The sequence below is a fragment of the Salmo salar genome, chromosome 03 (assembly GCF_965601325.2).
Source record: "Salmo salar chromosome 03, fSalSal1, whole genome shotgun sequence".
Lineage (NCBI taxonomy): Eukaryota > Metazoa > Chordata > Actinopteri > Salmoniformes > Salmonidae > Salmo > Salmo salar.
The window spans coordinates 46,551,016-46,578,626 of NC_138293.1; the positions used below are offsets into that span (position 1 = coordinate 46,551,016).

Here is a 27,611-nt window from a genome sequence, read left to right on the forward strand (position 1 = left end):
ATAAGATATTTGCGATGCGGCATGTTGGGCTACTTCTCATACGTTTTACTGACTGGATATTACTGCACCTTCGTTGGCGCAGACTGTCCTGTGTTGGAGCCTTTGAGGGATGAAACTGTTGGGACTGCCCTGGCTTCGGAGAGCATGGCTGCGTTATGGGAGTTGGCCACATCCCATTGTGAGACATCGAAACGAATATTTGAAAAAAACTCAAGGTTATTTTCATAACCCCAGTTCTATGATACTATTAATGAGATGTCTCACCACATGTGCCTGCTTGTAGAGCGCAAGGAAGAGACATGCTTTGGATTGACCAGAGGCCAGGACAGACGTTGTGCAATTGGTCCTTCCTCTAGTGATCTGCCTTCCAGCAAATCCCATTGTGAGAAATGTCACTCATATTATCAGAGCTTAGTGTTGATAGTGTACATACGTCAATTTGTGTCAATTATAAATTCTGTATATTTTGTTTATTGTGGCAGCACAATTTCACCGAGTCAAATTCCTCTATTTGCAAATATATTTGGCAAATAAAGGTGTTTAGTTCTCCAAATGTCCCATAACTCATAGCAGGAGCTCTGACCTGATGTTCCCTGCAGGTTAAACTTGTCATAGTTCAATAATTGTCATAGTTCAGGGGAAAATGTAATTATTATTATTGTATTATATGAACAGCAATACAAATAATGAACAGCAATATCATAAACTCACAGCGGGTAACTTGTCATTGTTAGTATAATGAAACAGATGCAAGTAGGCCCCCTGGTGGCCACTTTACAAATCACATTATTTATCCTGGTAGAATGTGCATTGGTTTGGTGAGGGATCACTCTTGTAAGTTCAGCGTGTACTGCAAACCTGAAGAAATTCCTGTCTTTAGTGTCATGAGATGTTGAGGTTTAAGTTACCCCCAAGAGCCACAGCTGTTTTTCTGCCAGGGGAGCTCATGAAGGATTCTCAGACTGCCCTCCCCCCAGGAAGATTTACGACACCTAATCCCCCACCTGCTCCTCACTCACTCAACCCACGCATGCCAGTTAGTTTCTCAACTTTTCCATTTCCTTAGTGCCCCAAAACTCTGTAGGTGGCTTTCCATCTATTCCTTTCCTCCTCCCCTCTGCTTGTTAGAGATGACAGAAATAGCAGGATAGTTGACTCATGACAGCAAACTTTTCAGAGTACATTGGTGTTCCTGGAAAAAGAGCAGTGTTTCACTGGGGGGGAGGGATTTACTGACGGTTTAAGCAGGTTAAACCTTTGTTTTATGCAATTATACATTTTAGTTTGACAATATTCAACATTGGGTTATCACAAATTCAATGTGATCCGATGATTCATACAGTCAATGAGAAATTAGTGCCTTTTGCATCCCTTTTCTATATTTGTACTTAAAATATCACTTTTAAAGCCTGTTATGATAAATGAAGTGCCCTTTAATATAGACCACATGGAGAATTCAATACGGAACATTTAGTAGTAATTTCATAGTGTAAGAAACAGGTGAGCTGGTACTACTCTTTTTTTTAACCTTTTCTGGTGTTTTGTGTTGGAAAACGGAGCAGGTCAACCCTGTTACCCATAGATAGGCTAGAAATGTTCTCAAGCTTGCATTCAATTGCCCCCCTCCTGTTGGAAACAAGCTTCCATTCCATGTCAAAGCATTTTGACAGGATTCTTTACTTTTACAACAAAAATATAATTGGTGGAACGACCCCCCCTCCTTACACCAGGAGTGAAAATAAGGCACAAAGCAAGCGATAGTACTACAAAAGTAAACACCTCTCTATCCATATGCACACTTATTTATGAGAGAACTGCATTCCCAGTATCTATACTGAACAAAAATATAAACTTAACATGTTAAGTGTTGCTCCCATGTTTCATGAGCTGAAATAAAAGATCCCAGAAATGTTCCATATGCACAAAAAGCTTATTTCTCTCTCAAATGCATACATTTGCTTTACATCCCTGTTAGAGAGAATCTCTCCTTTGCCAAGATAATCCATTGCCCCTGCACAGTCATGTGAAATCCATAGATTGGGGCCTAATGAATTTATTTCAATTGACGGATTTCCATATGAACTGTAACTCAGTAAAAATCTGTGTATTTATATTTTTGTTCAGTGTATTTACTATTCAAAACCAAACTCAACAGCTGTTAGCTTCATAATACATATGCATTTAAGTGCTTCAAAATGTTCACAAACCTCAGATTCACATTTTGTTAATACAGTAGCTGCACCTAGCCTATTTGTGTTGAGAATGCCAAGAACCATTCAGGTGATTATTACAGTGTAATAAGTACAGCGATGGTTTGCCTTGTCTATGAATAGTTGGTCTCTCTCTGACATTGTGAGGGGTTTAAGGACTAGTGTGTGCACGTCCTGCTCTGTCTTGCTAGCTTAGGCCTCTCCTCGGCTGTCCAAAAGCTGTATTTCCAGGGTGACTGTTGTTATCATCACAGTAGAGTTCGGTCCTTCTGGTGCTCTTTCCTTCTGCCTCTATGTAGAGACTTATCTTCAAGGTTTTACAGCAAGTCAAAATGTCAATTATAAATTGTCTCCATTCCATCACCTTGACCTTGTCTTTCTAGGAGTACAGGTAACAACACCCCAGGGGATACATACATATACCAACCATGAGAACACATATCTGTTCTACTCCAAGGCTGGGCATTAGGCCTGGTAGAGGGGCACCACCCTCTTGATGGCCTGCCGGCATATGGGGCAGGTGGGCTGGGGCAAGGCCTGGTAGCAGCTGTAGCAGCAGCACACGTGTCCACACTCCAGCAGCACACAGCTACGCGGCTGTGTCAGGCAGATCACACAGGCGTTTTCCAAGGGTGTCTCCTGCTCCCCAGACCCCTCTTGTGTTGACCCTTCCCCCGTCCCACCAGCAGCCAACCTCTCAAACTCCCTCCTCAGCCGTTCCTGGTCCCAGCGGACCCTCAGGCTGCGGTAGTAGCGGCAGCCCACCCAGAGGAGGATGGCGGACCCGGCCAGGGCGAACACAGAGGCCAGGACCTGCCAGACCACCGCTTGACCCTCCTGCTCCAGCCGCAGGGTCTCAAAGTCTGCCGTGGTGAGGAAGTACTCTGAGCCGTCAGTGGGCGGGCGGAGCTTCAGCACCCGGTCCGTGTCCAGGATGAGCTCGCCTACACCCGTCAGAGTAGCGCCAACCTAGAAAGACAAACTGGTCAGGATTATGGAGCAACACACTCACTATTTAGGGGCAATAGTAACCTCCCTCACCCTAAACACAATAGAACATTTTGGGATCTTATTGTGGAATTTTGGGATTGAATATACTGTTTTTAACATAAGTAATCTATCAGTGATATTGCTACATAAAAAATGTACTCAAACCTCACCTTGAGCATCTCCTCAGTCTCCAGCTGGCCTTTGGGCTTCTCTCCACTGAGGTACTGCCCGATGATGTCGGTGAAACCATAGGTGGCCTGGTGGAACTTCTCATGGATGACCTCCATCTCCAGCCCCGAGGCCTCCAGGGGACACAGCACCCTCACGTTGGCCTGGTCCGACCCGACCAGGCTGAAGGGCACCGCGTTCACCCTCTGGTGCAGCACACGCTCACTGTCCGTCCTACACAGGAAAGGGTGGGGGGTGAGAAAGTTAGAGGAACAAAGATTATTCATGATTATCCATAATCATGGTAGCATCCACATTAATGTAGACTTCAGAAACATCTTATTTACAATAAAAGGTAGTCCAAAATTACAAAATACATTATTCACCACTTAGTTCCTATTGGGCAAAACAATCTTTTACACAATCAAAGCAAACTGCAAATGCATCCAACAAGTTTGTAGCCATTGCGTGCTAGGAATATGGGACCAATTACTAACCTTTTGACTATTTTAATACACTGTGAATTTGTCCAAATACTTATGGAACAAAAACTTATTCAAATGGGGGGGTATATACAAATGGGGGGGATATATACATCAAGTGGTTTAATTTCTAAATGGTAAAACAGATATGTATGAAAATAGCTTCAAATACCGTAGCATCTTATGAAACATTTAAACTCAAATCCAAAATACTGGAGTATAGAGCCAAACTTACAAATGTTAGCTTCACTGAGGAGTGTATATTTGATGTCAGACGGTCCTAGTCATATTAAAGTTTATCATTGAAAGTGGTAATACAGATGATACTAGTCTTTCACATTACATTTGGAGCGTCAATCAGGAGTGTTTCTACCAGGTGCGAGACAGGCTATTCCACACCAGCTTGTGTTCCCTCAGCATGAGTTTCTGCACCACCCCCATACTGCCTTCCTGGAACTGACTCCTCAAAGGTTCCCCCAGAGGCTGCACTGCCCCTACACACACGCACCATGGAGAGACATTAATTATACTAAGAACTGCCCCATCACACCAATAAGTGAGAGAACAGGGTCTAGTCAATATCATAATAAAATTATCATAGTGACACTCAAATGTTTCCCATTGACACAGATAACTATATGCCTACCTTCAATGACAACATACTGCAGACACTTTCCCGGTGTCACGTTCAAAAGGTCTGCCAGTTTCCCATCCAAAGTCAAATGTGGTGCATCCTCAAACAACAAGCAAATCGAAATGTCAGTAATTTCTATGAAAAAATCCATGTCTCAAAATTAGTTTTGTACTTTATCTACAACGTGTAAAGACTACGGCCTAGACTCAATTCGTGTAGCGGAAAACCCGCATTACAGCGCAATTTAAATTTAAAAGGTCATTTCCATTTGAGACGACATATGGAGCATGCAGTCACTGAATGTGGGAACATTGCCTTAAATTTCAATCGCCCTATAATGTGGATCTTCAGCGATACGGATTGAATCTAGGCCGTAGCCTGAAGGAATAGATACAGGGCAGGGCAGACTACTAACATTGAGCTTGTCCACTGTTTTCCTCTTTTTCCTGTAGACGTAGTAGAAGAAACCAGATATAGCCAAGCTGGTGCCTAGACAGAGCCCTTCCACCGTCCTCACTGGAAACTCCTCCATCCCCCCCAACACACACTCCACACCGTCTCTTCTCACCTCCCTGGTAACAAGCCTACAGTACAGAGACAGACATACATACAGCCAAACATGTTATATGAAAGATGTTCTTCAGCATGAAAGCAAGGGGGCCATGCGTCACTCAGACAAGCTGCAATTAAATCTGCAGCTGCACGATTCTCTTTAAAATGTCAGTGAAATGCTTGAAAATGTCTATCATTAGATTTTGACAGCACAGTGTCAGAACGCTGGTTGCTATTTATTTTCAGCACTTTGACAGTAAACTGGATTAGGCTACTCAGAATGCAAAGATGCACAAAAATATGTTCGGTATTCACATTTGATTGGGTTAGGCTATATAACGTTATAATCTAGGAAAATACATCATAATCCTATACTATAGTATTACACAGATAATTATGACTATTTGCCTTCACTCACAAGCACAACAAAGTTGGAAATGTGTTTCATTTCATTGATGACTTACAATCTGTGTTGGTGGCATTATAGCTACCTTTTGGAAATGGGGTACCTACATCAGTCTTTCTAGATGTCATACGATGACAGCGTTTGGGTTCAAATACCGTTTATTGACTTTCAGGTGATTGACACGGTCTTTACATTCCTTGGCTAAATAGAACTGGTTCAGCTAGATAATACCAAATGAATGCCTATTGATGAAGGTATTTTCTTCCCATGGGACTTTCGTTAAGAACATCAACGGTCGGTCTGAATGTGAACACGGATCACATGCGGTACAGTTTATCATATCAGCTAGAAATACTTTTCTAAAAACAAAAGGTTAAATGACTACACACCTTTATAGGGTTAGTGTTCCCATACAGCCATATCTCTACATTACTGCGGAAGACAGACGGAAAACAGTGGCAACCGCCTCTGCTAATTAGCCATCTAGCGCTCCAAACACCTGTGTATAACAGAAGAAGGCCGCCAGAAATGTGTTGTAACTAGGGTGGCACATTTTGGGGAATATTCAGAGGTGGAAACTTTCCGTGGGGATTAACGGGAATATATACAAATTAATATTAATACCATTTAAATGAAGATGTTTTTTGCATTGGATATATTAACCATATCGTATGGAGACAAAAACAAACATTTTACCTTATAAGTAGACATAATTGCAAATGATTAAATCTTTCCAAATGAAAAAATATATATAATTTTGTTATGAATTGAACTTTAATTAAATGAGTTGACTCTTCACATGGGATGATTTCACTGAACAACAAAAGGGAATATTGAATGATCCATTCCATCTCCCAAAAACGTTTAACATCTGTAAAATGGTAGTCTAAAAACTAAAGCTTTGGTTGTCTTCCTCTCTGGCTTACACGTCTTCTCCCTGGACCTCCTCAATGTCCACCTCTTGAACATCAGACCGAGGCCTCATCTTCACTGTCACTTTCCAACCTTGTTGAGGATGGCTCGTTGTTAGGCTCAAAAAGCCTCAAATTTGCTCGGATGGCCACCAATTTTTCAACCCTTGTATTGGTCAGCCTGTTGCGTGGTTTGGTGTGTGTGTTCTCAAACAAGGTCCAGTTGCGCTCTGAGGCAGCTGATGTTAGTGGGATTTGGAGGATGATGGAGGCAACAGGGGAAAGAGCCTCAGATCCACAAAGACCCTTCCACCAGGTGGCTGATGAGGTATGTTGGCACGACTTCCAAATTGCATCTCCATCCCTAAGCCCTTGCTTGGAAGTGTACTTCACCAGACTGCCAAGAACCTTGCCCTCATCCAGGCCAAGGTGGTGAGAGACAGTATTGATGACACCATAGGCCTTGTTGATCTCTGCACCAGACAGGATGCGCTTGCCAGCATACTTGGGGTCCAACATTTACGCTGCGACGTGTATGGACTTCAGGCAGAAGTCTTCACGCTTTTTGATGTATTTCAGAACTGCAATTTCCTCTGCTTGGAGCAACAATGAAGCCTGGGCAGGGCAGTATGAATGAATTCTCTTACATCTGCAAGCAGAGTCTGAACATCAGACAGGATGGCATTGTCTCCCTCAATCCGTGCAATGGCTACTGCTATAGGTTTCAGGAGTTTCAGGCTGCTTATCACTCTCTCCCAAAATACATCATCCAGGAGGATCCTCTTGATGGGGCTGTCCATAATCAGCAGACTGTGATATGGCCATTTCTTGGAGAGACTCCTTTCCCTCCAGGAGACTGTCAAACATGATGACAACACCACCCCAACAGGTGTTGCTGGGCAGCTTCAATGTGGTGCTCTTATTCTTCTCACTTTGCTTGGTGAGGTAGATTGCTGCTATAACTTGATGACCCTTCAAATACCTAACCATTTCCTTGGCTCTCTTGTAGAGTATATCCATTGTTTTCAGTGCCATGATGTCATTGAGGAGCAGATTCAATGCATGAGCAGCACAGCCAATGGGTGTGATGTGAGGGTAGGACTCCTCCACTTTAGACCAAGCAGCCGTCATGTTCACAGCATTGTCTGTCACCAGTGCAAATACCTTCTGTGGTCCAAGGTCATTGACTTCCTTCAGCTCATCGGCAATGTAGAGACCGGTGTGTCTGTTGTCCCTTGTGTCTGTGCTCTTGTAGAATACAGGTTGAGGTGTGGAGATGATGTAGTTAATTATTCCTTGCCCACGAACATTTGACCACCCATCAGAGATGATTGCAATACAGTCTGCTTTCTCTATGATTTGCTTGACCTTCACTTGAACTCTGAATCCAGCAAATGAGTAGATAAAGCATGTCTGACTGGAGGGGTGTATGCTGGGCGTAATCTCTTCCAATAAATCAAATGTTATTTGTCACATGCGCCGAGCAGTTGCCATACCAGGCAGTGATGCAACCTGTCAGGATGCTCTTGATGGTGCAGCTGTAAAATCTTTTGAGGATCTGAGGACCCATGCCAAATCTTTTCAGTCTCCTGAGGGGGAATAGGTTTTGTCGTGCCCTCTTCACGACTGTCTTGGTGTGCTTGGACCATGTTAGTTTATTGTTGATGTACACATTGCCTGTGAGCATCAGAGGTGAACCAGTTGCTTACACAGCTCGAGCAAGACACTCATCAGCATTTCTCTGACTACGTTCCTCCATTGAGTCAAAACATTTCTGATTCCAGGAGGACCATGAGCTGCTGCTATCGATAAGGTGTCTGATTTATCATTTTCACATCGAATAGAAGTAGAGGGACTTTTGTCAAGAGGTTGCTTGTTGTGGGCGCTGAGGGAACTTTATGCACTTGGCCAGATGATTTTGCATCTTTGTTGCATTCTTCACATATGATTTGGCACTGCATTTGCAAATGTACACAGGTTTTCCTTTCAATATTAGATGCAGTGAAATGTCTCCACACATCAGACAGTGCCCATGGCATTTTCCTGTAAAGATTAGAAAAAATAAACTAAAATACAATTCCATGTACAGATAAATAGTTAAGCAGTTAGATTAAACAACTCCGTTGTAAGATAAATGTTTTAAAGTGAAACATGTATGGAAACAGGTGAATTAACACTCAGTTAGCAGGCTCAAGCAAGCTAAAACCCACATGGTAGCAACAACTAACTAGCAGAAATTGTTAAGTTAGAAATTATTTAAAACACACTTTGCTGTAGGCTACTATTTACTAGTTAACCAAAAAATCATGTCATAAAATATTTTCATCCCACCCAGTATTGTAATCAGAACTTACCAGAAAGCATGTAGTCCTTGGCTCAAACAGTGTAGTAGTGTGGGCTCAATAGCATCTCATTAGTGTGCAAGATCTTGAGAATCAGCTGTACATGTGATGGAAGAGTGCACTGCACATGTGATGGAAGAATGCACTGTGCATGCAGAGGGTTGCAATTCCATTGAATTGGGAATAGTTTAAACAAAATATGCGACAACACCTAGAATTGCCTTGTGTATCCCACAAAACAGTACCAAGTCAATGTGCAGGGGTACAAGGTAATTGAGGTAGATATGTACATAGGTAGGGCTAAATGAACTAGACAATAAACAGTAGCAGCAGCGTATGTGATGAGTCAAAAGAGTTCAATGCAGATAAATAGTTAGTCTGGGTAGCTATTTGGTTAACAGTCTTATGGCTTGGGGGTAAAAGCTGTTCAGGGTCTTGTTGGTTCCAGACTTAGTGCATCAGTACAGCTTGCCGTGAGGTAGCAGAGAGAACAGTCTATGACTTGGTGGCTGGAGTCTGAGCATTTCTAGGGCCTTACTCTGACACTGCCTGGTATAGAGGCCCTGGACGGCAGGGAGCTCAGCCCCAGTGACGTACCAGGCCTACTCACTACCCTCTGTAGTGACCTGCGGTCAGATGCCAAGCAGCTGCCACACAGCCAGTCAAGATGCTCTCAATGGTGCAGCTGTAGAACTGAGGATCTGAGGGTCCATGCCAAATGCACTATGGTATATTGAACACTGAGCTATAGTCAATTAACAGCATTCTCACGTAGGTGTTCCTCTTGTCCAGGTGGAGGGCAGTGTGGAGCGCAAGAGATTGTGTCATCTGAGGATCTGTTGGGGCGTATGCGAATTGGAGTGTGTCCAGGGTGTCTGTGATGATGGTGTTGATGTGAGCCATGCCCTTCAAAGCATTCCATGGCAACAGATGTGAGTGCTATGGGGGCAATAGTCATAGACAGGTTACCTTAGTGTTCTTGGGCACAGGGACTATGGTGGTCTGCTTGAAACATGTAGGTATTGCAGACTGGGTCAGGGAGAGGTTGAAAATGTCAGTGAAGACACTTGCCAGCTGGTTAGCGCATGCTCTGAGTACGCGTCATGGTAATCCGTCTGGCCCCGCGGCCTTGTGAATGTTAACCTGTTAGGGCTAGGGGGCAGTATTTACACGGCCGGATAAAAAAAAAAAAAAACGTACCCGATCTAATCTGGTTATTACTACTGCCCAGAAACTAGAATATGCATATAATTATTGGCTTTGGATAGAAAACACCCTAAAGTTTCTACAACTGTTTGAATGGTGTCTGTGAGTATAACGGAACTCATATGTCAAGCAAAAACCTGAGAAGATTCTGTACAGGAAGTGCCCTCTCTGACCATTCCTTGGGCTTCTTGACTCTTTTTATTGAAAACTTAGGATCTTTGCTGTAACGTGACACTTCCTACGGCTCCCATAGGCTCTCAGAACCCGGGAAAAAGCTGAATGATGTCGAGGCAGCCCCTGGCTGAAAAACATTAGCGCCTTTGGTAAGTGGTCTATCAGAGGACAATGAGACTGAGGCGCGTGCACGAGGCGACCCCATGTTTTTATTTTCTCTCTTTTTGTACAAAAACACAGATTCCCAGTCGGAATATTATCGCTTTTTTAAGAGAAAAATTGCATAAAAATTGATTTTAAAACAGCGGTTGACTTGCTTCGAAGTACGGTAATGGAATATTTAGAATTTTTTTGTCACGAAACGCGTCGGGCGCGTCACCCTTCTTTACACTTCGGATAGTGTCTTGAACGCACGAACAAAACAGAGGATATTTGAACATAACTATGGATTATTTTGAACCAAACCAACATTTGTTATTGAAGTAGAAGTCCTGGGAGTGCATTCTGACGAAGAACAGCAAAGGTAATAACATTTGTCTTACAGTAAATCTGACTTTGGTGAGGGCTAAACTTGGTGGGTGTCTAAATAGCTAGCCCTGTGATGCCGGGCTATCTACTTAAAATATTACAAAATGTGCTTTCACCGAAAAGCTATTTTAAAATCGGACATAGCGAGTGCATAGAGGAGTTCTGTATCTATAATTCTTAAAATAATTGTTTTTTTGTGAACGTTTATCGTGAGTAATTTAGTAAATTCACCGGAAGTTTGCGGGGGTATGCTAGTTCTGAACGTCACATGCTAATGTAAAAAGCTGGTTTTTGATATAAATATGAACTTGATTGAACAAAACATGCATGTATTGTATAACATAATGTCCTAGGATTGTCATCTGATGAAGATCATCAAAGGTTAGTGCTGCATTTAGCTGTGGTTTGGGTTTATGTGACATTATATGCTAGCTTGAAAAATGGGTGTCTGATTATTTCTGGCTGGGTACTCTGCTGACAATCTTATGTTTTGCTTTCGTTGTAAAGCCTTTTTGAAATCGGACAGTGTGGTTAGATTAACGAGAGTCTTGTCTTTAAAATGCTGTAAAATAGTCATATGTTTGAGAAATTGAAGTAATAGCATTTAAGGTATTTGAATAACGCGCCACAGGATTCCACTGGCTGTTACGTAGGTGGGATGATTTCGTCCCACCTACCCTAGAGAGGTTAACCTGTTTAAAAGGTCTTACTCACATCGGCTACGGAGAGCGAGATTACACAGATGCCTGGAACAGCTAGTGCTCTCATGCATGGTTCAGTGTTGTCTGTCTCGAATGGCAGCATAGAAGGAATTTGGCTCGTCTGGTAGGCTCGCGTCACTGGGCAGCTCCTGGCTGGGTTTCCCCTTTAAAATCCGTGATAGTTTGCAAGCCTTGCCACGAGCATCAGAGCCGGCCTAGTAGGATTCGATCTTAGTCCTGTATTGACATTTTGACTGTTTGATGGGTTGTCGGAGGTCATAGCTGGATTTCTTTTAAGCGCCCGAATTAGTGTCCCGCTCCTTGAAAGCGGCAGCTCTTGCCTTAAACTCAGTGTGGATGTTGCCTGTAATCCATGGCTTCCGGTTGGAATATGTACGTATGGTCACTGTGGGGTCGACATCGTCAATGCACTTATTAATGAAGACGGCGACTGATGTAATTTTCTCAATGTTAAATCGGATGAATCCCAGAACATATTCCAGTCTGTGCTAGCGAAACAGTCCTGTAGCTTAGCATCCACTTCATGGGACCACTTCCGTATTGAGCGTGTCACTGGTACTTCCTGTTTGAGTTTTTGCTTGTAAGCAGGAATCAGAAGGATAGAGTTATGGTCATATTTGCCAAATGGAGGGCAAGGGAGAGCTTGTATGCGTCTCTGTGTGTGGAGTAACGGTGATAGTTTTTGCACATGTGACATGCTGGTAAAAATTACGAGACGGATTTCAGTTTCCCTGCATTAAAATCACTGGCCACTATAAGCCTCTGGATGTGCATTTTCTTGTTTGCTTACGGCTCTATACAGTTCGTTGAGTGCTGTTTCAGTGCCAGCATCGGTTTGTGGTGGTAAATGGACAACTACGAAAAGTATAGATTAAAACTCTCTTTGTAAATAGTATGGTATACTAACTCAGGCGAGCAAAACCTTGAGACTTCCTTAACATTAGAGATCAGGCACCACCAGTTATTAATAAAGACACACACACCTCCCCCCTTAACTTTACCCAAAGCTGCCGTTCGGTCTTGACGATGCATAGAAAAAAAACAGCTAGATGTACAGTACCAGTCAAAAGTTTGGACACACCTACTCATTCAAGGTTTTCATTATTTTACTATTTCTACATTATTGAATAATAGTGAAGACATCAAAACTATGAAATAGGGAATCATCTAGTAACCAAAAAAGTGTTAAACAAATCAAAATATATTTCATGAGATTCTTCAAAGTAGCCACCCTTAGCCTTGATGACATCTTTGCTCAACCAGCTTCATGAGGTAGTCACCTGGAATGTATTCCAATTAACAGGTGTGCCTTGTTAAATTGTGGAATTTCTTTCCTTCTTAATGCGTTTGAGCCAATCAGTTGTGTTGTGACAAGGTAGGGGTGGTATACAGAAGACAGCCCTATTAGGTAAGACCATGTCCATATTATGCAAGAACAGCTCAAATAAGCAAAGAGAAATGACAGTCCATCATTACTTTAAGACATGAAGGTCAGTCAATGCGGAACATTTGAAGAACATTGAACATTTCTTCAAGTGCAGTAGCAAAAACCATCAAGCGCTATGATGAAACTGGCCCTCATGAAGACCGCCACAAAGGAAGACCCAGAGTTACCTCTGCTGCTGAGGATAAGTTCATTAGAGTTAACTGCACCTCAGATTGCAGCCCAAATAAATGCTTCAGAGTTCAAGTAACAGATAGATACATCTCAACATCAACTGTTCAGAGGAGACTGCGTGAAATCAGGCCTTCATGCTTGAATTGCTGCAAAGAAACCACTACTAAAGGACACCAATAAGAAGAAGAGACTTGCTTGGGCCAAGAAACACGAGAAATGGACATTAGACATCTGTCCTTCGGTCTAATGAGTCCAAATTTGTCCAACCGCAGTGTCTTCCTGAGACGCAGAGTAGGTGAACAGATTATCTCTGCATATGTAGTTCCCACTGTGAAGCATGGATGTGTGATGGTGTGGGGGGTGCTTTGCTGGTAACACAATCAGTGATTTATTTAGAATTCAAGGTATACTTAACCAGCATGGCTACCACAGCATTCTGCAGCGATACGCCATCCCATCTGATTTGCGCCTAGTGGGACTATAATTTGTTTTTAAACAGGACAATGACCCAAAACACACCTCCAGTCTGTGTAAGGACTATTTTACCAAGGAGAGTGATGAAGTGCTGCATCAGATGACCTGGCCTCCACAATCACCCGACCTCAATCCAATTGAGATGGTTTGGGATGAGTTGGACCGCAGAGTGAGGGGAAAGCAGCCAACAAGTGCTCAGCATATGTGGGAACTCCTTCAAGACTGTTAGGAAAGCATTCCTCATGAAGCTGGTTGAGAGAATGTCAAGAGTGTGTAAAACTCATCTAGCCAAAGGTTGGCTACTTTGAAGTACTTCATAAAATATATTTTGATTTGATTAACACTGTTGTTTACTACATGATTCCAAATGTGTTATTTCATAGTTTTGATGTCTTCTATTATTCTACAATGTAGAAAACAATCAAAATAAAGAAAAACCCTTGAAGGTGTGTCCAAACGTTTGACTGGTGCTGTACATTATCCAATTCTTCCAGTTGATAGGATAGACTCCAATGGAGCTCGTCTAGTTTGTTCTCTAGTGATTGTAAGCTCGTTTGCCTCTCTTGCGCCGTCGGGTGATTCGAGCCTGGTCCGGACTCTTTGATGAATAAATATTCATCTAAATCGAGGTTAGTGATTGTTGTTCCCGATGTCCAGAAGCGGTTTCAGTCATTGGTAACGATGGCAGAAATATTATGTACAAAAAAAGTAGCATAATCGGTCAGGAGCCCGTAAAATGGCAGCTAGCCACTGCAGCGCCATCTCCCCCCATTGCACAACCATACATAACCAGTAAAGCCAGTTCTAAGATGTAGCCGGCCCAGAACACCATTTAACAAAATATCACGTTCAACATTGACAGCATAATATCTCAGACACCTACTTCGATAAACATCCAAGTTGCTGGCCCACAGAGTGGATATAAACAATAACTACAGTTGGTTTGCTAGCAAGCAAATGTTTTGTTAGCTAGCTAATTGAAATATTTTGCTAGCTGGAAGACCTGCCATTGACCTCTAAAATATCGTCTTTGTTTAGTCTTAAATGTGGCCTATGTCCGCAAAGGTTAGACCATAACATGACAACAGTATTTGTGCATTCTTTTGCAACAGCCGAAGGGTCAAATCTGACTTAATCAATCAGTATTGTACATTTTTACCTTTCAAAAACACTAGTTGTCTTCGCCGGAAGAACGGGCTTTGTGTTTTGATCACATGACATGTTCCCTTTCCTTGAAGCTACGCATCTTCGGGTGGGGCCAATGGCCCGGTTCCCTGGGTATTTTGCGAATTTCACTTAAAGATGCACAATAAAGAAATTGCTCCGCCTTCCTGGACACAAAAATTCGAATCGTTTGTCTAATTTCAGTTTGTGACCAAACAAGCAAGTATTGTACCATTTAAAACGCTGTGAAGCATATTTTCCATAACAAAATATTGTATTTTCAGCTGTATGAAGCTGGTGTACAAAACCAAAAGTAAAATGCGCAACAACTAAATATAAGGGAAGTTTAGAAATAGCCCACAGAGAACACATCTGCCGCGTCTTAGGCTTGCTTTCATTGAGAATGAAAGATCAATAAAACATTTTTGTCGGTGGCATCTTTAATGACCAATGGAATGCACTAGCGGTTCGGGGGGGGGGGGGGGGGGCAGTGCCCGTGACAACAATTTTGGACCCCCTTGTGGCCCCCCTAAATGTGGAGTATGAAATAATTTTTACATCCGTTATTAGACAGTGGCAACGCGGAACATGGTTTTTTGACTGCTAATGCCTGCAATGCAGTGAAGAAAACGATATGACAACAATAACGTCTAATGTAACTGGCCCCTCTAACAGTACAACTGGCCCCTGTTTGCCCCCCAGTTGAAATGGTCTAGAACCGCCACTGATGGAATGGTGTAAAATGTACAAACTATTCCTCACCCGGGCCACCGGGTCATGCAAAACGAACTCCCCAACGACAGGGGTGACGCTATACTGAATCATGTGACGGGATACTAATCTGTACTGTTGCCGCCGCTGCGCCACGTAGCTAGCGTAAGCCGAAATGGCAGGAGGTGTGAAGAAAAAGTCATCACCTGGTCCACCGTCTCGAGTGTGGGCGACACTTGGAAAACTATGGCAGGAGAAACATTTGATATTATTCAAGGCGGAGTACACAATACTGGTCGCCTCTATTCTGTGGTTCCTGGAGATCGGAATTAACATATGGGTCATACAAAAAGTAGCATGTAAGTAGCTAGCGGTTTAGCTTGAGCATGCGGCTAGCCTTAAAAGGATACTTCGGGATTTTGGCAATGAGGTCCTTAATATTGAGGCCCTTTATCTACTTCCCCAGAGTCAGATGAACTCGTGGATACCATGTGTATGTCCAGTTTGAAGGAAGGTAGTGGTAGTTTCAGAAGCCAAGGTTAACTGACGTTAGTACAACGACTGCAAGTCTATGGTATCTACTAGCATGCCTAATATTCAACTCTTGAAAACCCTTATTATTCGTATGGTTTTCAGTAGTTAGCTTCGCCCACGTTTGGCTGCACTTGAACTACAATTCCGAAGCTGTGTTGTAACGTTTAGAAACGTCAACAATCACTTGCGAACCCGTTTTTGAAATCTATGCCCCTTATCTTTCGTATCGGCAATAAACTCGTAAAAAATATACACTTACTGCAGCAGTTCTACGCTGATCCATAAGCTGTGTGTGCCTCCAGTTGAACCACAGTACACTTTCTCCCTACCCAGTTACGGTTACACTGGTGTTCAGAGCATGCTAATTAGGACAGGTGGATTTCTATTTGTCTTGCGTAAACGAGCGATGTAACATGGAAATATGGCTGTGTGAGAACACTAACCCAAACTCCTGTCGTGTAATAATTTTAAGATTTGTGTAAAAAAAAATGTATATTTGTCGCTGATATGAAGATAGCAAACGTTCCTTGTTTCTAAAACCGTACCGCAAGCGATGCGTGTTAACCTTCAGAACGCGCATACAGGCCATTCATGCTCCCACGACCAGAATATACCTTACTACACATGCTTCTGCTGGCAACAACACTTTAAACCTGTTTGGGATAGGGGGCGGTATTTTCACATCCGGATGAAAAGTGTGCCCAAAGTAATCTGCCTGCTACTCAGGCCCAGAAGCTAGGATATGCATGTCATTTGTAGATTTGGATAGAAAACATTCTAAAGTTTCTAAAACTGTTAAAATTATGTATGTGACTATAACAGAACTTATTTGGCAGGTGAAACCCCGAGGACAAACCATCCAGGTATTTTTGTTGTTGTTGAGGTGACAGTGTTTTCAATGGGTTTTCTATGTGGATCAAGATTTCTAAGGCACTTGCTTGCAGTTCCTATCGCTTCCACTGGATGTCAACAGTCTTTAGAAATTGGTTGATGTTTTTCTTTTGAGTAATGAAGAAGTATTGCTGTTCAGAAAGAGGGTCTAGTGTACTGTTGTGGTTGGGGCGCGCGACCTGAAAGCTCGCTCCACTTTGTTTTCGTCCTGTATTGAACACAGTTTATCCCGTCTTAAATTTTATAGATTATTTACGTTAAAAAATACCTAAAGTTCTATTAGGAAAGTTGTTTGAAATGTTTGGATCAAGATTACAGGTAACTTATTAGATATTTTGTAGTCATGTTGCGTGAGTTGGAACCGGTGGTTTTTCTGAATATAACGCTCCAAATAAATTGACATTTTGGAGATATAACAACGGAATTTATTTAACAAAAGGACCATTTATGATGTTTATGGGACATACTGGAGTGCCAACAGAAGAAGATCTTCAAAGTTAAGGCATGAATTATATCGTTATTTCTGAGTTTTGTGTCGCGCCTGGCGGGTTGTATTATGATTGTCATGTGTTTGTTTGATGTGGTGCTGTCCTCAGATAATAGCATGGTTTGCTTTTGCCGTAAAGCCTTTTTGAAATCTGACATGGTGGCTAGATGAACAAGAAGATATGCTTTAATTTGGTGTATTGCACTTGTGAATGTATGAAAGTTAAATATTTCAAATAATTTAATTTGAATTTCGCGCTCTGCAGTTTCACCGGATGTTGTGGAAACGTTCCGCTAGTGGAACCCCTATCCCAAACAAGTTTTAAACTTGCCACAACTATTGAGCGCTAAATATTTCGTCCATACTAGGCAGCATCACAAGGGACCGTGACCACGTCTGTAAATTAACTTTGACAGGTGGCACTACAGAGGCTAACCCATTCATAGACACGCCTAACTGCTATTGACTAGTATCTTCTGCTGGGGGACTTTTGTTAAGATCCCAGACGCTCGTTCTGACGTTAAAATGCATCGCTTGCGGTATGGTTTTGGGAACATATCTGTTAAATTACTGCACACCTTTGCTTTATAGAGTTATGGTTTGTTTTCCCACATGTACATATCTCCATGTTACAGCGCTTAATACAGACGACCACCTGTGCTAATTAGCTATCTAACGTGCTCAACACCTGCGTAAGTGTAACTGTGGAGGAAGTGTAGTTCGTTGGCTCGAGGTAAACAGCGGTATGGAACTGTGCAAACCTGCTACAGTAAGTGAATCTCTTTTTATTCAAAATATTCTTTATTGCTGAAATGAAAGATCAGTTCCATATGTTTGGAAAACCGTATCAAAGCAATTATTTATTATTAATTAAGGTATCTAAATGTTCAAACATAGTGTCAGGATTGTAGTTCACATGGTCCCACTGGTGCTTATAGCTGAGAACCCTTGGTATAAAGTAGAATACCTTGGGTTCTTGAGAGCAAGAAGAAAGGGTCAGAAGCAATTTAATTAACTTGTTCTTGCAGATGCTTCGTTCTCTCGATTTGGAAGAAAAGTCTATCTTATGTGTCTGTGTTCAGCTGCAGGTGGTTCTCCACAAAAGAGAATATTCATTAAGATAGTAAAATCCACGTTTTTCACAGTGAGGCGTTCCATCGCCATTTTAGCTGCCAGACATCTTGCATTTCCCAACATCTTTGCAGGAACTAGTCATTTCTATGCGCCATCGCCACTTGTTGAAGCAGATGATAGTGCATCACACAGTGCGACCAAAACAAAGATCTACACCCAGTCAAGAGGCATTTCTCACTCGATACAAAATGTTGATTTTACTACCTTTCAAAATATTCTCTGGTTTTTGGAGAACCACCTGTAACTCAACAGACATTTATAAGACACTCTTCTTCCGACTTGAGAATGAAGGAAGTATCTGCAAGAACAGGTAAGTAAAACAATTGCTTCCAACCCTTTCTACTAGCCAAGGTATAACCAAATGTGGGAAAATTCGCATATTGCCGTTTTAAATCTATAGCTACAGTTTCCCTTTCTTGTTTGATTTTTGTTTTCTTTGGTAGTTGCTGCTGACCTGTTCTTACTGTCACCTGATTCTTTAGGTACCTTCATCCACATATTTGACCCCATTTGTTGAATGTATATGACAAGTTATTGCCAATGCAACTGGTCATTCATTGGTGAATGTCTTCTCCTGCAGACACAGAGATAGACTGGAAGGCGTATATGGATGAGGTAGAGGGAGTCATCAACGGCACCTACGACTACACCCAGCTCAAAGGAGACACAGGCCCTCTGGTGTAGGTTCCACTACCCTATACGTGGCACTCTACAAGTTAAGGAACCAGGTTCCAATACCAGTGTTGGCAACCCCAGGGATGTATTCATTAGTCGGATTCCATTGCAAAACGTGTCTGTTGCAAAACGTTTTGCAACGGAAACCGTTTCACGTTTTCTCTAGGAAGCAAACGAAACGGAGGGACCTACCTGAATTTGTCCTATAGAAATGCTTGTTTTCGTTGTAAAACTTTTTCCTTTTGGAGTAAACGGTTTCTGTTGCAAAACATTATGCCACAGACCAAACATTTTGCATCGGAATCCGACTAATGAATACACCCTGGTTCCTCTCTAGGTTTCTTCCTAGTTACCGTGCTTCTACACCTGCATTGCTTGCTGTTTGGGGTTTTAGGCTGGGTGTCAGTATAACACTTTGTGACATCGGCTGATGTAAGAAGGGCTTTATAAATACATTTCAATCTTCACCAGACCCATCACAAAGCATTGCACTTTTCCCTGTGTGTGTGTCTGTGCGTGCCTGCAGTCTGACATGTCTTGAAACTGATTTCTGAACCTACCTTTCCAGATACCCAGCAGGGTTTGTGTACATCTTCACAGCGTTGTATTACGTCACCAACCATGGGGTGAATATTCGCCTGGCCCAGTACCTGTTCGCTGTCTTCTACCTGCTCACTCTGCTACTCGTCTTCAGGATATACCACCGCACCAAGAAGGTCAGATGCAACACTTATTCCTTTCTAGGCTGTTTTCCAAGGTGACGTTATTTCTTTGGTACTTAGCTAGTTGTCATTACCCAACAAATATTTCATTTTTATTGCAACTTGGAATTCATCATTTTATAATACTGTAATCTTTTCCATGATTTAAAAAAAGGGCAATTTTGACTCTCCTCTCCAGGTTCCTCCCTATGTGTTCTTCTTTGTGTGCTGTGCCTCCTACCGGATCCACTCCATCTTTGTCCTGCGTCTTTTCAACGACCCCGTGGCCATGATGATGCTGTTTGGGGCCGTCAATTTTTTCCTGGACGGCCGCTGGACTTTGGGCTGCGGGCTCTACAGGCAAGTGTAAACCCTGGTTCTGCACAGCTGGAGCCTAGCTCAGTTAAACTGAAATGATCAAAGCTAAGTTGAACTTGATTCAGTGTGCGGGCCAATATGGGACACCTTTCATGATAATAACGCTCTAATTTAGATTGGCAGAACTGAGTTGCTGAACTCAACATCTGACTGTGGTAGCCCCTGTCACATGGTCTGAATAACAACTTCCTCTACCTCTGCTGTGGACAGTTTAGCAGTGTCTGTGAAAATGAACGTGCTCCTGTTTGCCCCGGGCCTCCTCTTCTTGCTGCTGTCTGAATTTGGCCTGATGAGAACCATATCCAAGCTTTCTCTCTGTGCTGCTATCCAGGTTTGGACCTCCTTCATCTGCTTTAACTGTTACATTTAGATTTTACTCACAGATGCTTCTTGTCCCCAGCGTTTCATCCAATTTCCACACTTTGTGTACAATTAGGATTTGCCTACTCTATTTCCATTCTGTTGATTGTCCATCTCTACTCCACCTCACCTCTCTCTCATCACAGTTGTTGCTGGGCCTACCCTTCCTGATGGAGAATCCTATTGGTTATATGACCCGGGCCTTTGACCTGGGTCGTCAGTTCATGTTCACGTGGACAGTGAACTGGCGCTTCCTGCCGGAGTGGCTGTTCCTGAGTCGCTACTTCCACCTGGTGCTCCTGGCCACCCACCTGCTAGCCCTGCTACTGTTTGCCCTGCGCCGCTGGAAGAGGTGAGAGAGGTGGCTTCCCAGGTGACTACTGGGGTTACCTCTAGGACCAGCGTTTTTCATGGTCAGGCCAAAACTCTTGGCCCTAGTGAAGCCTAAAATTTGATACAGACTCAATTATATTTGTACACCAAAGCTTGGGTCTGGCCATCTCTGCTTTTTTGTTGTTGTTAACCAGATGTGCTCTCTGTTGAATTAAATCAACACATGTTTCCCCTCAGGCCTGAAGAGAGCATCATGGAACTGCTGAAGGAGCCAGGCAAGAGAGTCCTCCTTGCACAGAAACGCACCTCAGATCATATCCTTTTCTCAGTCTGTCTCTGGAGCCATGACTAGAAACAGTACCATTGTGTTGTTCTGTATCTCCTAACACACACTGTTATCTTTTTTTTTTTTTTTTTTTTAACCTTTATTTAATTAGGTCTGTCTCTATGTCCATGAAGTACCAGTGTCTAGTGTATATCTTAAGAGCTGTAACTAAAGAGTGCTATTAGTGGATATGGGTTAGAAAACCCAATTACTTTGTGTTTGTTTTTTCCATGTTTTTTTCCACACCAAATACGAACATACAAACAACAACTGTGCCTGTTATATAGTTATTAGAAAGTTTTCACACCCCTTGACTTCTTCAAGATTTTGTTCTAAAGTGGGAATAAATGTATTTAATTGTAAAAAAAAATGTCAGTGATCTCTACGCAATACTCTAATGTCAAAGTGGAAGAAATAGGTATTATGGAAAATAAGACGTTAATATATCTTCATTAGATAAGTATTCAACCCCCTGAATCACCTTTGGCAGTGATTACAGCTGTGTCTTTCTGGGTAAGTCTTTTTAAGAGTTTTGCACACCTGGATTGTACAATATTTGCCTTTTTTAATTATTATTCAAGCTCTGTCAAGTTGGTTGTTGCTAGACAGCAATTTAGAAGTCTTGCCATAGATTTTCAAGCCAATTTTATTTTTTACATTTTTTCAATTTTTTTTAAAACATTTTTATTGAGTGGCGCGGCGATCTAAGGCACTGCATTGCAGTGCTTGAGGCATCACTACAGCCCCGGGTTCGATCCCAAGCTGTTTCACAGCTGGCTGTGACCGGGAGACCCATGAGGCGGTGCACAATTGGCCCAGCGTCGTCCGGGTTAGGGAAAGGTTTGGCCGGCCGGGATTTCCTTGTCCCATCGCGCTAGAGAGACTCATTGTGGCGGGCCGGGCACCTGCAAGCTGACTTCAGTCGCCAGTTGGACAGTGTTTCCTCTGACACATTGGTGCGGCTGGCTTCCGGTTTAAGAGGGCAGTGTATCAAGAAGCAGTGCGGCTTGGCAGGGTCGTGTTTCAGAGGACGCATGGCTCTCGACTTTCGACTCTCCCGAGTCCATAGGGGAGTTGCAGCGATGGGACAAGACTGTAATTGGATATCACAAAATTGGGGAGAAAAGGGGGTAGAAGGTCAAGAGCCATGCGTCCTCCGAAACACGACCCTGCTTCTTATTTAAAAAAAAAATATATATATATATATATATATAGTTAATTCCTTTGCCACATTTTTTGCAGTATTACTTTCGTGCCTTAGTGCAATAAGTGTTTAGCATGATTGTTGAATGACTACCCCATCTCGGTACACCACATATACAATTATCTCTGAGGTCCCTCAGTCGAGCAGTGAATTTCAAGCACAGATTCAACCAGAAAGACCAGGGAGGTTTTCCAATGACTCGCAAGGAAGGGCACCTATTGGTAGATGGGTAAAAATAAAAAACAGACACGTTCTTCCTAACTCAGTTGTCGGAGGGGAAGGAAACCGCTCAGGGATATCACCATGAGGCCAATGGTAATTTTAAAACAGAATTTAATGGCTCTGGAGACAATTGAGGATGAATCAACAACATTGTAGTTTTTCCACAGTACTGTGAAAAGGAAGCCTGTACAGAATATTCCAAAACATGCACCCTGTTTGCACACAGAGTGAGTCCACGCAACTTATTTTGTGACTTGTTAAGCACATTTTTACTCCTGAACTTATTTAGGCTTTCCATAACCAAGGGGTTGAATACTTACTGACTCAAGACATTTCTGCTTTTCATTTATTAATTTGCAAAAAATTTAATAATCCACTTTGACAATATGGGGTAGATCAGTGACCCAAAATCTCAACTTAATCCATTTTAAATTCAGGCAGTAACACAACAAAATGTGGAAAAAGTCAAAGGGTGTGAATATTTTGAAGGCACTGTGTGTGTGTATATATATATATATATATATATATATATATTTTAATTTGACCTTTTATTTAACTAGGCAAGTCAGTTAAGAACAAATTCTTATTTTCAATGACGGCCTAGGAACAGTGGGTTAACTGCCTGTTCAAGAGTAGAACGACAGATTTGTACCTTGTCAGCTCAGGGATTTGAACTTGCAACCTTTCGGTTACTCTAACCAATGCTCTAACCACTAGGCTACCCTGCTGCCCCACAATATTAGACCTTAACAGCCGATCACAGATGGTGCTGATCCTTTTCACATCTAACTTCATCGGCATGTGCTTCAGCCGCTCGCTGCACTACCAATTTTATGTCTGGTACTTCCACACCCTACCCTTCCTGCTCTGGAGTGGAGGGGTCAAGAAGCTGGCTCACCTACTCCGGTAAGGGGGGGGGGGATGGAAAGGGTCCTAACTTCCGACGTACATTTTCACAAATCTTAATTGACATCCATGTAGAATTCAGGCATATGCAGAATTGGGAACATTTGCTAATTTTAGTCTACTATAAATTCAGAGCCTAGAGGGGTCAAAAGGCCTGTTATTGTCACTCATTGTGCTCTCACGTTATGTCTTACCTGGTCTTTCTGTGGACAGGGTTTTGATCCTAGGTCTGGTGGAGCTGTCATGGAACACCTACCCGTCTACCATATACAGCTCAGCAGCCCTCCACCTGTGTCACCTCATCATGCTGCTCTCCTTATGGATCGCCCAGCCCCCAGCCCGCCAGGGAGAGAAGGCCAAGAGCCAGTAAGCTTGCCCCTAGAGGACCCTCCCGTCCTTGGTCTGGTCGACCATCTCCATCCTGCTCTCACCCTAGGCTGGTTCTCACCCCTCGCCTCACCGTGTCTTGCCTATTTCCTCATGACGCACACGGGGTTATTGAGGTGGAGGGGGGTCTGTCTTAAACGCATCGGTTTGTTGCTACCCACCTCGCTGTAGCTCTGCTAACGTATAGCGGTACATACAGGTGAGAGAAGGGACTAAGTGAGACTGCATGTGGGGTGTATTACGATTTGGCAGTCGTACAGGTTTGTGGCGTGGGAGGAAGCTGAAAAAAAATGTGGGTTCTCAGGTTAAAGAATGAAATAATATAAATCTAAGAGTGGGAGGCTAGTGGTGTGGAGAAACGCTGAATGTTTTGCTGCGTCGTCTAGAACATCTTAAGGAAGGATCTCTTGCTTACAGTATGTGTTTTATGTCAACTGCCTTTAGCCCATGATTTTTCTTGTTAAGTATTATCTGGTCTTGGCGATAATCGAGAATAGTGAGAAACTCTTAGGTCCCCATCCTGGCGATCAGCCGTTCTGAACTTCTGATACTGGACCATTTGTTGTTGTAAAGATGGTTTCTATGTGCGTTTGTCTTAACTCCGTATCAGGGAATTTTTACTTTGCTACTACTTATTTGACGAAGCTTTGAATTGAACTCTCCTCTGCGATAGATTCCAGCCGTCTAACTCAGTTGGTAGAGCATGGCGCTTGCAACACCAGGATAGTGAGTTCGATTCCAGGGACCACCCATACGTTAAAAAAATGATGCACGCTTGACTGTAAGTTGTTCTGGTTAAAAGCTTCCGGTAAATGGCATATATTATTATATTAAAGATGATTTCTGCTTGTCCTTAACTCCATACCTGGGAATTTTTACTTTACTACATATTAATAAAAGCTTTAAATTGAACTGTTCTCTGCGATAAGCTTTTGGTGCTGCCCATTGGGCACAATAGGAATGACGTTGCCTAGCTAGCACAAGGCTTATCGTAGGCAAATACGTCATTTCATATAATAATATCACCATGCAGAACTAAGCTGTTGACTGTCATGAATATCTGTCTATTGTTTTTTTTATTTTCTAATAGTTTCTTTCAGAGAATGCGGATCAGTGTGTGCACTAGACTAAATAGATGAGCCCCATTTCCCGCACCCAGATTGAGCATACCCCTGGACGAAACACTCACTAAAGTTATTTTAGTCCAAGAATAGGCTTAAATGGATAGTTCTGCGTGTTAACATATTCACGTAATTTTGCAGAACTTTCCTTTTAATCTGAGTAGGGAACTGTCCCTGTTTTATTTTCTTTAATGAGCTGCCATAGGTGATATTTAGTGCTCATATTTGTTTGCTGATGTTTGTGTGTTTGTTTGATTTGCATGAGTGTTTGTGTTACACATGAAGACAGAGATTGATTCCAAAGGTGTGTTTTATTGTTGATAAAGATGAAAATAAAAGGCATATCTCTGTGTAAAGAAATTTGAATTAAATGTCATTCATTCACAAACATAAATTTGAGTAATTTAATTCTACACTAATGCAAGTTAGACATACTACCCAGTTAATAGGCCATTCAGCTAAGACAAAATATACTAAATCAAAGTAATGTAAGCTTTACATGATCAAGTCATTATTGTAATTTCATATGGTGTACTTAAAGGCCACTTGGGTTAGTCAAGTCTCAATTTACCTAAGTCAATGGCTTTTAAATGATCTTTGCACTGGGAAAAATTGAATCTGTTTCTTATGTAGATGGGGCACAGAAGCATTAGTATTAGCAACCAGAGGTGCAAATGCCATTTTTCAACTGATCCTGATTTTAAAAACAAATTATTTAAGGTAGGAGGCAACTGCACCAAAGTTCTAGTAGGACAAAACACTGGTAACTATCACATGTTGTGGTGGTTTTAACATGGTGGCTATGTGGTCACATGTTGTTGGGATTGTAGCAGAGCATGTTGAGCTGGATGTTCTCGTCCCAGTGGCGGAGCAGCAGAAACAGTTGCCTGGCAGCCCCCTTCAACCCGGCCAGGTCCACCCCCTCCGGCAGCTCCTGGCCCCGCAGCCAGAAATCCGCCTTGGCTGCCACCAGCTCCCACTCCATGAAAAACCCTGCACAGCGGTGCTCCAGCCAGGCCAGAGCCACGGCCGTGGCCCAGCTCGAGCCCTCCAGGTCCCCCAGAGCTAGCTGATCGCTCCCCTGGGGGTCTGGAGCTGCTGGATCCAGCAGAGAACCCTCACAGACGTCAGTCTCTGAGCCGCGCCCACTGTCTGCCTGGGTCTGGGTGGTCTGGGGGATAGGGCCACCTGTCATGTCAGGGGAGCCTTCCTTGGAGCTAGGGGGGTCGGGGAGGGTCGTCAGGGGCTCTTGGCACCGGTCGGAGCGTCTCCTGCGGAGTCGGGGGTCCAGGATCAGGGGAGGGTCATCTGGGGTGTGGGGGCCACCCAAGGGCTTGGTACCAGTAGAGCTGTGGTGATGGGGGAGACTAGGAGGCTTGGTAGAGGTGGTGGTGTGGTGGAGGGGGGTACCAGTTGGGAGCTTGGCAGTAGTGGTGGAGGAGGGGATTGTTGGGGCGTTGGGGGAGGTGCAGCGGAAGGGGGGACTGAGGCTGCTGCGGTGGAGGCTGTAGGGGGATGCCCTCTTCAGACGGTCCAGGGGGATCTGGATGCAGTCAGAGTAGACCTCTGTCAGGAGGAAGGCCCCAGAGGCCAACTGGAGACGCACCTGTGGAGGAGATACCAGATACTAACTCTTAAATCAGGTATCCACCTCTAAATACTTCTTGTAGTACCACTTTTCAACCTCATATTCATTATATCTAGCACCATACCAGTGTCTACATATATAAAACTGACACACTTCTATGTTTTGTAGTACAAATATCAAATTAGAAAGTGCAATTTTGTTGTCATCAAAAGTAAAAACATTAAACGTGATTTTGAAACAGATCGAGCTCTCCCCCTGGCTAGAAACTCGTTGCAGGTTTTGAAAATAATTCTTTATCCTTCTCAAGGATGTCACAGAGTGGGACTTTTTAGGAACTTCTCTTTTTAATCACAGAACACGACTTTTTCCACTTTGTTACGATACAGTCTTAGAAAATTGATTAAATCGTTTTCCCCCTCATCTACACACAATACCCCTTAATGACAACGCAAAACCAGGTTTTTATAAATTTTTGCAAATTTATTAAAAATAAAAAAACTTTGCACATTTACATAAGTATTCAGACTCTTTACTCAGTACTTTATGGAAGCACCTTTAGCAGCGATTACAGCCTCGAGTTTTCTTGGGTATGACGCTACAAGCTTGGCACACCTGTATTTGGGGAGTTTCTCCAACTCTTTGCAGATCCTCTCAAGCTCTGTCAGGTTGGTTGGGGAGCGTTGCTGCACAGCTATTTTCAGGTCTCTCCAGAGATGTTCGATTGGGTTCAAGTCCGGGCTCTTGCTGGGCCACTCAAGGAGATTCAGAGACTTATCCCGAACCCACTCCTGCGTTGTCTTGGCTGTGTGCTTAGAGTCGTTGTCCTGTTAGAAGGTGAACCTTCGCCCCAATCTGGAGCAGGTTTTCATCAAGGATCTCCATGCACGCCTCCAACTCAATCATCAAGTTTGCAGATGATACAACAGTAGTGGGCTTGATTACCAACAATGACGAGACAGCCTACAGGGAGGAGGTGAGGGCACTCGGAGTGTGGTGTCAGGAAAACAACCTCGCACTCAACGTCAACAAAACAAAGGAGATGATCGTGGACTTCAGGAAACAGCAGTGGGAGT

At 43.0% G+C, this 27,611-nt stretch overlaps 3 protein-coding genes across 7 annotated transcripts in view; 1 reads left to right on the forward strand and 2 right to left on the reverse strand.

Moving 5' to 3' along the window:
- Positions 1 to 632: 632 nt before the first annotated feature.
- Positions 633 to 16,411, reverse strand: mul2 (mitochondrial E3 ubiquitin protein ligase 2). 3 transcript variants are annotated; one of them, XM_014192059.3, is made up of 7 exons: positions 14,577 to 14,598; positions 5,832 to 5,941; positions 4,900 to 5,068; positions 4,497 to 4,584; positions 4,224 to 4,344; positions 3,371 to 3,602; positions 633 to 3,179 (listed from the first exon to the last, which is right to left on the reverse strand). In XM_014192059.3, exons 3-7 carry the CDS (start codon positions 5,014 to 5,016, stop codon positions 2,676 to 2,678), a joined length of 1,062 nt encoding a protein of 353 aa, XP_014047534.1. In that variant the 5' UTR covers positions 5,017 to 5,068; positions 5,832 to 5,941; positions 14,577 to 14,598; the 3' UTR covers positions 633 to 2,675. The 3 variants fall into 3 exon arrangements, with proteins under 3 accessions (XP_014047534.1, XP_014047535.1, XP_014047533.1); XM_014192060.3 differs by lacking the exons at positions 5,832 to 5,941; positions 14,577 to 14,598 and adding an exon at positions 16,086 to 16,411; XM_014192058.3 differs by lacking the exon at positions 5,832 to 5,941 and having other exon boundaries at positions 14,577 to 14,731.
- Positions 15,409 to 25,310, forward strand: alg3 (ALG3 alpha-1,3- mannosyltransferase). Of its 3 annotated transcripts, XM_082973530.1 has the most exons (10): positions 15,409 to 15,651; positions 18,782 to 18,820; positions 18,919 to 19,018; positions 19,582 to 19,729; positions 19,914 to 20,074; positions 20,303 to 20,423; positions 20,599 to 20,804; positions 21,023 to 21,098; positions 23,297 to 23,442; positions 23,656 to 25,310. In XM_082973530.1, exons 1-10 carry the CDS (start codon positions 15,468 to 15,470, stop codon positions 23,810 to 23,812), a joined length of 1,338 nt encoding a protein of 445 aa, XP_082829656.1. In that variant the 5' UTR covers positions 15,409 to 15,467; the 3' UTR covers positions 23,813 to 25,310. The 3 variants fall into 3 exon arrangements, with proteins under 3 accessions (XP_082829656.1, XP_082829657.1, XP_082829658.1); XM_082973531.1 differs by lacking the exon at positions 18,782 to 18,820 and having other exon boundaries at positions 15,413 to 15,651; XM_082973532.1 differs by lacking the exons at positions 15,409 to 15,651; positions 18,782 to 18,820 and adding an exon at positions 17,069 to 17,973.
- Positions 25,243 to 27,611, reverse strand: part of vwa5b2 (von Willebrand factor A domain containing 5B2) — a 28,532-nt gene continuing 26,163 nt past the window's right edge. Inside the window, exon 21 of the mRNA XM_014192055.3 lies at positions 25,243 to 26,556. Within this exon, the coding sequence (XP_014047530.2) occupies positions 25,759 to 26,556 (798 nt within the window). The 3' untranslated portion in view covers positions 25,243 to 25,758. The remainder of the gene's footprint in view (positions 26,557 to 27,611) is intronic.